This window comes from Garra rufa, chromosome 17 (genome assembly GCF_049309525.1).
Source record: "Garra rufa chromosome 17, GarRuf1.0, whole genome shotgun sequence".
Taxonomy (NCBI): Eukaryota; Metazoa; Chordata; class Actinopteri; order Cypriniformes; family Cyprinidae; genus Garra; species Garra rufa.
In genome coordinates, this window is record NC_133377.1 from 29,871,678 (window position 1) to 29,884,924 (window position 13,247).

The 13,247-nt window shown below is 34.2% G+C and overlaps 1 protein-coding gene across 1 annotated transcript; it reads left to right on the plus strand.

The window, feature by feature from the left end:
• The first annotated feature begins 2,079 nt into the window (after window positions 1-2,079).
• cndp2 (carnosine dipeptidase 2) lies at window positions 2,080-12,664 on the plus strand. Its single transcript, XM_073821740.1, has 12 exons — window positions 2,080-2,178; window positions 2,522-2,623; window positions 2,790-2,933; window positions 4,192-4,354; window positions 5,103-5,191; window positions 6,459-6,659; window positions 7,209-7,293; window positions 7,584-7,744; window positions 9,382-9,546; window positions 9,657-9,798; window positions 11,648-11,795; window positions 12,011-12,664. The coding sequence occupies exons 2-12, from the start codon at window positions 2,564-2,566 to the stop codon at window positions 12,075-12,077; spliced, it is 1,425 nt and encodes a 474-aa protein (XP_073677841.1). The 5' UTR covers window positions 2,080-2,178; window positions 2,522-2,563; the 3' UTR covers window positions 12,078-12,664.
• The last annotated feature ends 583 nt before the right edge of the window (window positions 12,665-13,247 follow it).

Here is a 13,247-nt window from a genome sequence, read left to right on the forward strand (position 1 = left end):
AGTTGGCTTTGGATGGGAGTTCTCTAATATCCCGCCAGTTTCCTACCAACCAGAAGAACCAGCTAAAAACTGATACACCACTTCCTTAGCTGTCATTTCTAATGAAGAGATGCTGATTTGAACCACTTGTAGTATTGGAAAGAGTCCCACTATAAGTTTTAGAATCTTTGATTCCAGTAAGAGTAATACAGGTGTGCTTATGTACAACAGCAATAATTGTCCCTGTCCTTGACTCTAGCTAGTGTTTTTTTCTGCAGTGTTTGTCTTGAACTCTAATATTGCCTTAAAACTATTAAATTGTTTGTATATATGTGATCATGTCATCTTAAATTGCTTGTATAATGTCTTTTAAATGTGATTGTCCTATGTACACTGTGATTTTGTATTGGTTTCTTTAGAGATTTAATGTAGTAAAATGATTTTTCTATTAAATAGGTTTAAACATGCTTGCATTTGCTCTGCGCATTTGTAAATTACCTAAGGTTTTCACCTAAGAAGAAAATGCTTTTACCTTGTCAGTTTATCCCAATACAGTCAAAAAGAAAAGTTTACATACACTTTGCATAATCTGCAAAATGTTAATTATTTTACCAATCAGACAAAATGCATGCTATTTTTTTAGTACTGACCTGTATAAGATATTTAGCATAAAATGTTTACATATAGTCTACAGGAGAAAATAATATAATTAAATAAAATTAAAAATAATTGAATTTTGAAGTTGAATTTATAAAAATTACCCCGTTCAAAAGTTTACATACACTTGATTCTTAATACTGTGTTTTTACCTGAATGATCAACATCTGTTTTTTGTTTGTTTAGTGATAGTTGTTCATGAGTCAATTGTTTGTCTTGAACAGGTAAACTTCCTGCTGTTCTTCAGAAAATTCCTTCAGATTCCACAAATTTGGGTTTTCAGCATTTTTTGTGTATTTGAACCCTTTCCGACTGTATGATTTTCGAGATCCATCTTTTCACACTGAGGGCAACCGAGGGACTCATATGCAACTATTACAGAAGGTTGAAACGCTCACTGTGGCTTCAGATGGAAAAACGATGCATTAAGAGCCAGGGGTGTAAACTTTTGAACAAAATTAAGATGTGTACATTTATTTTGCCTAAATATCATATTTGTTCATTTAGTACTACCCTTCAGAAGCTACAGAAGATACTTACATGTTTCCCAGAAGATAAAATAAGTTGAATTTATCTTCAAATTCATAAAGTTTTCACCCCCCAGCTCTTAATGCATCGTGTTTTCTTCAGGAGCGTCAGTGAGTGTTTGAACCTTCTGTAATAGTTGCATATGAGTCTCTCAGTTGTCTTCAATGTGAAAAGGATGTCAAAATCATACAGTCATTGTTGGAAAGGGTTCAAATACACAAAGATGCTGAAAAACCCAAGAATTTGTGGGAGCTTAAGGATTTTTCTGAAGAACAGCAGGCAGTTCAACTGTTAAGGACAAACAAGGGACTCATGAACAACTATCACTAAACAAAAAAACACAGCTGTGGATTAACAACACAGTATTAAGAATCAAGTGAATGTAAACTTTTGACAGGGTAATTTTTATCAGTTCAACTATTATTTTCTATATGTATTTTTTTTATTTTTTACGTAAAATATTCTATTCAGGATAATAGTAAATAAAAAAATTACATTTTGTATGATCCCTCTTATTTTGGTAAAATAATTAACATTTTGCAGATTCTGCATAGTGTATGTAAACTTTTGTCTTTAACTGTACATATCTTAAGATATGCAGAGTTGACTGCAGTTCATATCTGAATTTATTTTTAAAAGTAACATTAATTGTTCGGATGATATCAACCGATGGCAACATTTTTGTTGAAGCCATGTTGTTTTCCTTAGAAATAAATTTTTTTTTAATTTAAATTGTTTTGAAAAGGTTAAAATGTTTTTCTTGAAAAGTGATAAATACCACTTGGTTTCATTTATTATTATCTAATGCAGTGTTGCTTAAATGTGAAATTAGTTTCTAAGGCCACTGCACAGTACGTAAAAGCCTCTGCCTCATTCAGACCTTTATTTTGAAAGCCATTAATCTTGTCTGAACTCATGAGTTGCTGCTGATGGCGTGCTTCACACCACTGTTCCTAAGAAACAGAGATCGGTTCAATATCAGTTAACTTCAAGAGGCAGAATTGGTTTTACTCCGTAAGTATACAGTTGTATTTGGAGTTGTTAGCCACTGCTAGCTATACTTGATGAATTTCAGTGAACGACTTATTACTTACGGGTTTTATTAGTAAGCAAAGTATTTATAGTTATTATTATTATTATAAATAAAGTTAAAGCGATGGTTGAGATTGACAGAATACGGTTGTGTACCACATGTTTTTAAACAACAGTTAATGTTACATTGTGTCCTGTTATACTCTTAGCCCTTGTACACCGATAGGGGGAATGATTTTGTCAGCAGTTACAGAATTGGGAGGAGTTAATTTTCCGCTTTGGAAGACAAAAATCCTTATTACACGTCAATCTTCCTTTCTTTTAGGTCAGTTCTTCTGTCACTGAGTGATTGAATCACGGTGCAGCAATGTCTTACCTTCCAACTCTCTTTAAATACGTCGATGAACACCAGGACGAGTATGTTGAGGTATTGAGATTTTCTTTAATAACGATACATTTTATTATATTATAACCTAAGATAGTTTTGGTTTTTAAATTTCATGTTTTGTTTATTGATGTACTTAAATACATGTTTTTTTTTAATGTTTGATGACTTTACTGTTATTTGACACAAATATATTTTGTGTTTGAAGCGCCTGGCACAATGGGTTGCTGTACAGAGTGTGTCTGCCTGGCCAGAGAAGCGAGGAGAAATCAAGAAGATGATGGAGATGGCAGCCAAAGACATTGAGAGACTTGGGGGAACTGTGGAGATGGTTGACATTGGCATGCAGAAGGTGTTTTATTGTCCTCAAAATTAACAGTTAATATGAATATCCTGTCTGACTTTGAAATTTTTAGTGATAACAGCCCTAAACCGAAACATTACAAGCTGCTTCCTGATTTCATTTTTGAGGTTAACTGTGTGACTGCATGTGTCTCGTGCCCTGTACAATTGCAGTTACATAGAATACTGTGAATGTGCTAAAGTTAAAAGAATGGTTCCACCCAATATTTCGTCATTATCTGATGTAGTTCCAAAATCCAAATGCTATATGTGAGCCTGGACCATAAAACCAGTCATCAGTCATAATTTAAATAAATATCTGAATAAATAAGTTTTCCATAGATTTATGGTTTGTTAGGATAGGACAAGATTTGGTCAAGATACAACTATTTGAAAATCTGAGGGTGCAAAAAATCTAAATATTGAGAAAAATCGCCTTTAAAGTTGTCCAAAAGTTCTTAAAAAATTAAGTTTATGGTAAAAATTTTACAAAACATCTTCATGGAAAATGATCTTTACTTAATATCCTAATGATTTTTGGCATAAAAGAAAAAATCGAAAATTTTTGACCCATATAATGTATTTTTGGCTATTGCTACAAATATAACCATGCTACTTAAAGGAGTAATTCACTTTCAGAACAAAAATGTACAGATAATGTACTCACCACCTTGTCTTTCTTTAGTCGTAAGGAAATTATGTTTTTTGAGGAAAACATTTCAGGATTTCTCTCCATATAATGGACTTTTATGGTGCCCCTGAGTTTGAACTTCCAAAATGCAGCTTAAAATGGCTCTAAACGATCACAGCCGAGGAAAGAAGGGTCTTATCTAGCAAAACTATTGGTTATTTTCTAAAAAAAAATTACAGTTTATATACTTTTTAACCTCAAATGCTCGTCTTGTCTAGCTTTGTGTGCACTCTGTGTAGAGATTAAAAAGTATATCAATTGTAAATGTTTTTAGAAAATAACCGATCGTTTTGAGAAGACCCAGAGAAGACCCTAGAGAAGACCCTTCTTCCTTTGAAGCTGCATTTAAACTGCATTTTGGAAGTTCACCAATCAGGGGCACCATAGACGTCCATTATATGGAGAGAAATTCTCAAAAACTGAAATGTTTTCCTCAAAAAACATCATTTCTTCACGACTGAAGAAAGAAAGACATGAACATCTTGGATGACAAGTGGGCGAATACATTATCTGCAAGTTAACATTCATACATAATTTTAAATTTCTCATGCATTGCCTTTTTCTTGTTTTAATTTAGTTGCCAAGTGGCGAAGAGATCCCTCTTCCTCCAGTAGTTCTGGGCAGACTTGGCTCAGACCCAGGCAAGAAGACTGTGTGCATTTACGGCCACTTGGATGTACAGCCAGCCAACATTGAAGATGGCTGGGACTCACCGCCCTTCACTCTGGTGGAAAAAGACGGTATGATTGTGCACGCACAAGTCATTGTTTTTTTTTTTTAAAAGGTGTCGGTAATGTTCTCTTGGGGTTGAGGAGACTGGTGCTAGCATCAATTTATTAATGAAGCCTTTGAGTGTATGGAAGAAACCTGTTAAGGCCAAATGAGGTTCTACAATTGATTTGCTTTTTGTGCAATACTCTGCAAGTAGTGCTTCCTCCAGGTAATATTTCACATTCGATTTGGCTAAAATTAGTCACCACTAGCATTTTTTTAAACATTTTTTTTGTCCTGCTTGCATGTGGCTGTTGACACAAAAAAGGAAGAAATCTCACCGACTCAGCATGTTACATTTGTGTCCCTCCAGCCCAAAGAGATTTCAAGACAAATCCTATTGTCTCTTTTTGCTGAGATAGATCTGACGCTTGAGCATAGCCTTGTGACCTGTCAGCTGATGTTTTTTTTTTTTTTTTTCACGCTGAGACAAATTGATATTCATCTTAAACAAAAAGAAGTATTAATTTACCTCCATCATCAACTAGATCCAAATTTCAGGATTCTCTAAAAAATTTTTTCTGTATTAATATTCTAGTAATCTGTTACAACTGGCATGAAGTTATAGTTTTTGTTAAAATAATATGAAGGCCACGTATCTGTGAGGGTTTTATATGCACTTTGATATGTACTGAGATTGTAGATGGAAATGCATTATAATCATTACAGTTTATGACATTTTATTTGACTCTGTGTCATGCTTCATTTAATTGTCAGGTAAAATGTACGGACGTGGATCTACCGATGATAAAGGCCCTGTTTTGGCCTGGTTCAACATCATTGAGGCCTATCAGAAGATTGGACAGGTGCAAGCCCTATACTTTCTTTCTAGTGATTCTGTGTGCTTACTTATTAAGCCTGTAACTCCAGTGCAAAGTCCTCATGTATTTCCAACAGTATGACCGTATCAGCAAAAAGATGCTAGAAGTTTAGCATTGCCTGCGTTACTGCGTTAATAGAACTTTAAATTTAAACAGTACAGAAAGTAAATTAAAAACTGCAGTTGCATGTGCACCTAGTGTGATTGAAGCTGTGAGGAACTACTGAGCTTAACACTGCATATCATTGTGTTAAAAATCAATTCACATTGCATACAGTCCTCCCTTTATCCAGCGATTACATCAGTTTCTCAATCATTATCACCTGAGTGAACTGTCATTGCTTTTAAAGCACCTCGTTTACAGGCTCTAACTGACAGCCGAACAGTCTAAAGGTTGTTTTGTGATCTTTGATCATTTTAAAACGTCTTGTGTCAAGCTAATTTAATTAGATTTAATTTAATTAACTGTGAGCCTAATTGTAATGTTATGCAGTGTTTCTATGATACATGGCAAACACTAAAAATAGGAGTACTTATTCTTTGAGGTTTTGAAGTTTTTGTATAATGAAATTTTTGTAAAGAAATACTTGTTTTCACAATTTATATAAACTAATCTATAGATTTACAGTCAAAGTCAAGAGGGATCATACAAAATGCATGTTATTTTTTTTAGTGAGTTGTTGTTTTTTTGTTTAGTGAGTTTTTCCGTAATCCTCTTGTTTGTCCTGAACAGTTAAACTGCCCGCTGTTCTTTAGAAAAATCCTTTAGGTCCCACAAATTCTTTGTTTTTTTTAGCATTTTTGTGTATCTGAACTATTTCCATCAATGACTGTATGATTTTGAGATCCATCTTTTCACACTGAAGACAACTGAGGGACTCATATGCTACTATTACAGAAGGTTGAAATGCTCAATGATGGTTCAGAAGGATGCATTAAGAGAATTTGAAGATTAGGGTAAATGTTACTTATTTTGTCTTCTGGAAAACATGTAAGTATCTTCTGTAGCTTCTGAAGGGCAGTACTAGAAAAAAAAATATATATATTTGGGCAAAATAAGAAAAATGTACTCATTTTCATTCTGTTCAAACGTTTACACCTCTGGCTCTTAATGCATTGTTTTTCCTTCTGAAGCATCAGTGAGTGTTTCAACCTGTATATTCACTGAAAAAAAAACATTGTAAAAACATTTGAATGGAGTGTGTTTCATTTGATGGATTTTTGCACTAAAAACTAAATTCACTTAATCACAGGATCTGCCCATCAATATAAAGTTCTGCTTTGAGGGAATGGAGGAGTCTGGGTCTGAAGGACTGGACGACCTTGTTTTCTCTCGCAAAGATACTTTCTTTAAGGATGTGGACTACGTCTGCATTTCTGATAACTACTGGCTCGGGAAGACCAAGCCATGCATTACCTATGGCTTGAGAGGAATCTGCTACTTCTTTGTTGAGGTGGGAGTTCATTTGTTACTTTAGTGTCAAAAGAAACTTAAGATTTAAAGCAGTGGTTAAACAGTGGTATTTAAAGTCTGTGTAAAGCAATATTAAATATGTATTCTGTGTTATCATCCACCCAGTCAAATTTGAATGATGGAAAAAAAATAATGTAAGTTGCCAAAATTTTGAAAAAATAAGCAGTATTCTCTGCATTCAAGTGCTGGGGTCGTGTCTGCTGTCTGTGCTGAAACCACGCCCACTCACAGGAAAACTCCTGTCTCTCTCAACTGTCAAATACCGCTACAACCTGAATGGATGCTCCCTCTAGCAGTTTAATTTAAATATTTTGTAAATTATCGCAGCCAGGTATGAATTTATGTGACGAAGGCATAGCTAGCAAACTGTTGGCTGTAGTAACTAATGGTAAATAACAGTAACTTGCAATTGAGCGGGTTAACCACTGATGGTAATGTGCTCTAGTTATTATAGTGTTAGGTCCAGTCATCATTGAGACATCATTTCTTTCATGTCTGATTAATTCATGAGCATTTTTTATGTTTTCAGGTGGAATGCTGTGACAAAGATCTTCACTCTGGCGTGTTTGGAGGATCCGTTCATGAAGCCATGACTGACCTCATAGCTCTGATGGGTGAGTATATTTCTTTGATAGTAAGAGGATCCGTAGGTTGGTCATAAAAATGTTCAGAATGATGGGAATTTCCTTGTTTGTGCTTAATTACACTGGGATATCTGTTTTTATTTGCATCTGTTGACCTTTGAATGTTGCCTGCCTGTTTAGAGTTGTCAATGATTTCCTCTGGATCAACTTACCTTGCAATTTGATGAACCTTAACAAAAAAAAATATTGGTGTTTGTTGATATGTACCATTATTATTTTTGATATGCTTTGAAGGTGTATTAAGTATTTTGTATTTTTAGGGTCTTTGGTGAATAACAAGGGGAAAATTGAAGTACCAGGGATGTACGACCAAGTGGCTAAATTGACTGATGAAGAGAAGAACCTCTACGAAAAGATTGAGTTTGACTTGGAAGAATACGCCAAAGATGTTGGAGCAGGCAAACTGCTGCATGACACTAAGGTAAATCACCCATCTTAAATCACCCATTCCACATTTTTAGTGTCAGCTTTGTTTGTTGATTCAAAACAGTATTATTATCATTAATCAACATCTTAAAATGAAATAAACATTAACTGAAATGAAATAAAATAGAAAAAAACCTTAAACTTAATTTCAGGTAGATGCTAAGGCTACATTTCTCATTTTTAGTTAAACTAAAATTAAATGTTAAAAAAAATATATATATATATATATATTTTAAAAAATTATAATTAATTAATTAAAAAATATATAAAAAAAAAAATATATATATATATAAAAAATAAAAATTTCAACATTTTACTAAAACAACTAAAATTAAAAATGAGACACAATAACAATGATTCAATATATATACAGGTTGCAGTCCTTCAGGAATGACGTAGAAGACTCCCCTTGTGGTTGTTCGTGGTTAAGGTTTATTTAATAGTTATGAGTAAAATCTCACGAGAGGCACTAGTAACAATAAAATTATTATTTATTGGTTACAATACAAAGCAGTTAAATGCAAAAATAAAATAAAAAATCAGCTAAGCTATTTGTTATATAATCAAACTTTTCAACAGCAATATTGGAGATGCTGTTAAGCGTCCCTCGTTAGGGAATCAGGTGTCCTCTACGCTTAATGCAGTCAGCATCTGAAGAGTGGTTTACTCCTCAGACCTTTTATACAACTTTTTGGGTAATTACCATTACACATCAATTAATCATCATATTAGTCATCAATTCCTCAATGTCCTGTATGTTCCAATCTTCCTGCTGTAGGCGTATCAGTCTCTGCAAGTCATTCTTAATGAGACGGTGGTCCTTCCTTTGTCTCTTACGTTGTTGTCTGCATCTAGCACTCATCCGTTTCCTCTTCAAGGTCTTCATCAGCTTCAGCTCTGCTTGGGGTTGCAACATGCTCTCTTCACCCCTGTGTACCCTCTTGTTAACCTTTGTGGTTGATTACACAGTAATAACTCATAAGCATGTCTTACACAATTGTTTCTTACTCATCCTTAACACAACAAATTTTGCAATTGCAAGCATCCTTATCTCTAAGCATATGGCATCAACTTATATATATATTATATATATAACTTATATAATATATATATATATATGGGTCAAAATGATCGATTTTTCTTTTATGCCAAGTAAAGATCATGTTCCATGAAGATATTTTGTAAATGTCCTACAGTAAATATATCAAAACTTAATTTTTGATTGGTAATATGCATTGCTAAGAACTTAATTTGGACAACTTTAAAGGCCTTGTCCCTCCCTAACAATCTATAAATCAGTGGAGAGCTTATTTTTTCAGCTTTTAGATAATGTATAAATCTCAATTTAGAAAAAAAAAATGACCCATATGACTGGTTTTGTGGTCCAGGGTCACATATATATTTGAGCATGTTTAAAAATGTTTAAAAAATTGCATTTCTATGAATGCTGATCTAAGTGTTTTACATTCATTGATATGTGTATTTTATATAGTTCACCCAAAAATGAAAATTCTGTCATTAATTATTCACCCTCATTTTGTTACGAACCCGTAAAACCTTCGTTCATCTTTGAAACAGAAATGAACAATTACACTTTTTTTTTTCAATTAACATATTGGTTTGTCTGTGCAGGAGCAAATTCTAATGCATCGATGGAGATACCCCTCTCTTTCTTTGCATGGCATAGAGGGAGCATTCTATGAGGCAGGAGCCAAAACTGTAATTCCCCGTAAAGTCAATGGAAAGTTCTCTATTCGCCTGGTCCCTGATATGGATCCCAAAGTGGTGGAGAAACAGGTTTGAAGTTGTTTTATCATATACAATCACAGAGAGTCACCTGCGTACTTTACAGTCATGTTTGTTGCGCTACAGACACGCTTGTGCTGACACGTACTGCTTATCTACAGGTAATTACCCATGTGGAGAAGAAGTTTGCGCAACTGCAAAGTCCCAACAAACTGAAAGTGTACATGGGACATGGAGCCAAGGCCTGGGTGTCTGACTTTAACCATCCTCATTACATGGCTGGCAGAAAGGCCATGAAGACTGGTAAGAAACAACATATCGTGGCCTTGGAATTGTAAAGTTCTATCTGACGTTTTTGTCAAAGTTGAGTTATTCACATTCTTATTCTGTGACAACATATTAACGTTATGTGATGTTTCTTTTGTACGCTGTGTACATTTTTGGCCTTTTTTTAAAGAAAACAAAAAGGGTTATACCTCTAGAAGTGTATGAAACCCAAAAACTTTGAAGCTTAATATCTCAAAACTGCTCAGAATGCAGATATAACCTTATAATTCCAAGGTGATGATATGGTTTAACTTTAGATGCAAGATTGCTAAGATACTATAGACCTTTTTCCTGAGTAAATGATGAGCGCCGCCATTACGAATTCTAACGTCAGATTGAATGCTTTTCTGTTCCGGTTTCCATAGGAACCCATTCAAATAGCGTCCATCTGTTTTTAATGTAGCCAGAGCCATATAGAAAGTTTCTCTATGGCTCTGAATGTAGCTAACGTCCGCTGCTTCGTGTCATCTACACACTCATTAAAGTGAGGCACTGACAAATGACGGTCATTGCGACATTGCCAAGTGATGGCGCTATGGAGCCATGTGCTTTTTAAAAACATTTTAATAGGTTTAACATTACTTTATGAGCTCGGAATATACCCTAATTTGACTAGAAACAATGCAGACCGGAAATGCAAAGCATTCTTTCAGTTAAGAGTCGGACTTACTTCCGTGTTCAGGAAAAACGTCTATATGTAGTTTTTGAAAATTTGTGACAAATGAATTCTATAGTAGTGATGGCATAAAAAAAGATTAAAAATAGTAAAAAAAAAACAAAAAAACAACAACATAAATAAATGTCCATTTATAGGATGTAAAACACTCTCCCTCATACATTCATATACATTTTAAACAAAAATTGATATTGATTTTAATAAAGAACATGAATATTTAAAGGGATACTTCACCCAAAAATGAAAATGACCTCATGATTTACTCACCCTCAAACTATCCTAAGTGTATATGACTTTCTTCTTTGAGTCTTCCAAGCTTTATAATGGCAGTGAATGGCTGTTGATATTTTGAAGTCCAATAAAGTGCATCCATCCATCATTAAAAAGTACTCCACACAGCTCTGGGAGGTTAAGCATAACTTAATTCTCACAAGACTAGCATATTCTCACCAGACCTTATGCTATGTCTACATCCTACGTCATCCACTGTAATGGAACTCTCTTGTGAACAGAAGCTACAGATTACGGTTTATGAAGTTTTAAACATGGATATTTTTCTTACACAAATGCATCGATTCACTTCAGAAGGTTTTATTAACCCCCAAAGCCATGTGTAGCACTTTTTATGATGGATGGATGCACTTTATTGCACTTCAAAACCTCAACAGCCATTCACTGCCATTATGAACCTTGGACATGCCAGGGCATGTCTTAATATGAATCCAACTGTATTCGTCTGAAAGAAGATAGTCATATACACCTAGGATGGCTTGAGGATGAGTAAATCATGGTGTTATTTTCATTTTTGGGTGAACTATCTTTAAATCCATGATGTTGGTACCAGTGTATTGATTTTTCTGAAATATCTTCAATAATGATTTCAATACTCTTTTTCACAGTATTAATACACTGATATTAGCTGCACTTTCTTGCAGTCTCTTCTCTCTGACAGAGAGTTCACGCACACCGCTGTGTAATGAGAAACTTTTATGAACCTGTTGTCCAATGAAATGACAATTAATAACATATTTAACTCTTAACTGATTATGCCTTGCATCTGTTTTGTGTCAAAGCAACAATGTAGCTTTTTTCCTTCTAAACACAATTTATTTGTTGTCTAATGTAATTCTCTTCTGTCCCCAATGTTAGTGTTTGGTGTGGAGCCTGATCTCACCCGTGAGGGAGGAAGTATCCCGGTAACTCTCACCTTCCAAGAAGCAACTGGCCAGAATGTCATGCTGCTGCCTCTCGGCTCCTCTGATGACGGAGCTCATTCACAGAATGAGAAACTCAACAGGTAATATTTACGCATGGCTACGACAACCATCTTGTTATAAAGGTGTGGTTATGAAACTACAAATGCTCATGAAAGCAGGTTGTCCTCTGATTGTTCTCATAGGTGAATTTATTTGTGCAGACTTTCTTATCTGATAGATAAGATGCTCTTGGGATGCTTAAAAATATGTTTTGCAGGTTTTTTTCAATATCTTTTCCCCTTTTTTGCCTTGACAGATCTAACTATGTTCAGGGCACCAAGATGTTGGGAGCTTACTTCCATGAAGTATCTCAGCTTAGCTAAATGGAACGTCTGATTCAACGTGACCAGGCTGGTGTATTTTTAATTGTCTGAAGATGTGAATGAAATACTTCATCAAGGTTGCGTCATCCAATTTTTTGTGTTCCAAGGATGGCATTCATTTACTGGTGAGAAAATGTGGTAGTAGTCATTGAGCCAAATGACCTGATGACGATCTGTTTCATGCAATATCATATTTGACATGTAAAAAAAAACTCAATTAATCTTGCTGTCATTTTGCTGCTTGATTCCTCAGTATATAGTCATTTTCAAGAGATGAAATGTTCCACCCAACTCTTTCTTTAAGCCAGTTTCCTCTAAAATGATCCATGAAGCATTATACAATTAAGACAAATAATCATACATTGTTGCTTCAGTCTACCTACAATGTACCTTGTAACTGTAACACTGTAAGTGTGTCTTAATATCCAATTTTCAGATATAGTTCACACTGAAGGAAGTTAGTTTTTGAGTGAACTGCCCCATTAATATGGATTATGACATAATCTGTTATGTGGTGTAATCTGTTTACATATGACAATGCACTCCTATAAAATGCAAATTATCTCATTAAAATTGAACTTTGATTACATATTTTTACTGTCATTCACTGTAGACTGTTCAGTAGGCTGTTTAAAAAACATTTAAAAGCATGCTCCTTTTTTTCAAACTATAGTTACTGAAAGAAATAGTTCCTTGTATAGAACTGGTTAGAAAATGGAACCAAGAACCAAATTGTTTATTCTTAAATCCATCCTGAAAATTATTTTTCACTCTTTGTTTTTAATGATTTGAGTGAATGTGCCAAAGAGGATCCTGTGTTTCAGTGGAAGCAAGAAAATTTGACCTTCTGTACCAACTAAAGTACATGTAGTCAATTTAACAAAAAGTGCATATTTGATTAGTAAGCAAGAAATAGTAAATAATATTACACACACACACACAAAACATTAATATTTTTTAGTGAGGTTGCAGTAAATTGATCAAATACATTTCAAATAAAGGAGATAATCCTGAAAAACAAGTCAGTTTCCACAAAATATTAAGAAGCAGAACTGTTTTTAACATTGATAATAATAGAAATTACTGAGCGCCAAATCAGCATATTAAAATGATTTCTGAAAACTGAAAATTACATTTCAAAATAATTAAATTAGGAAATAGTTACTTTAG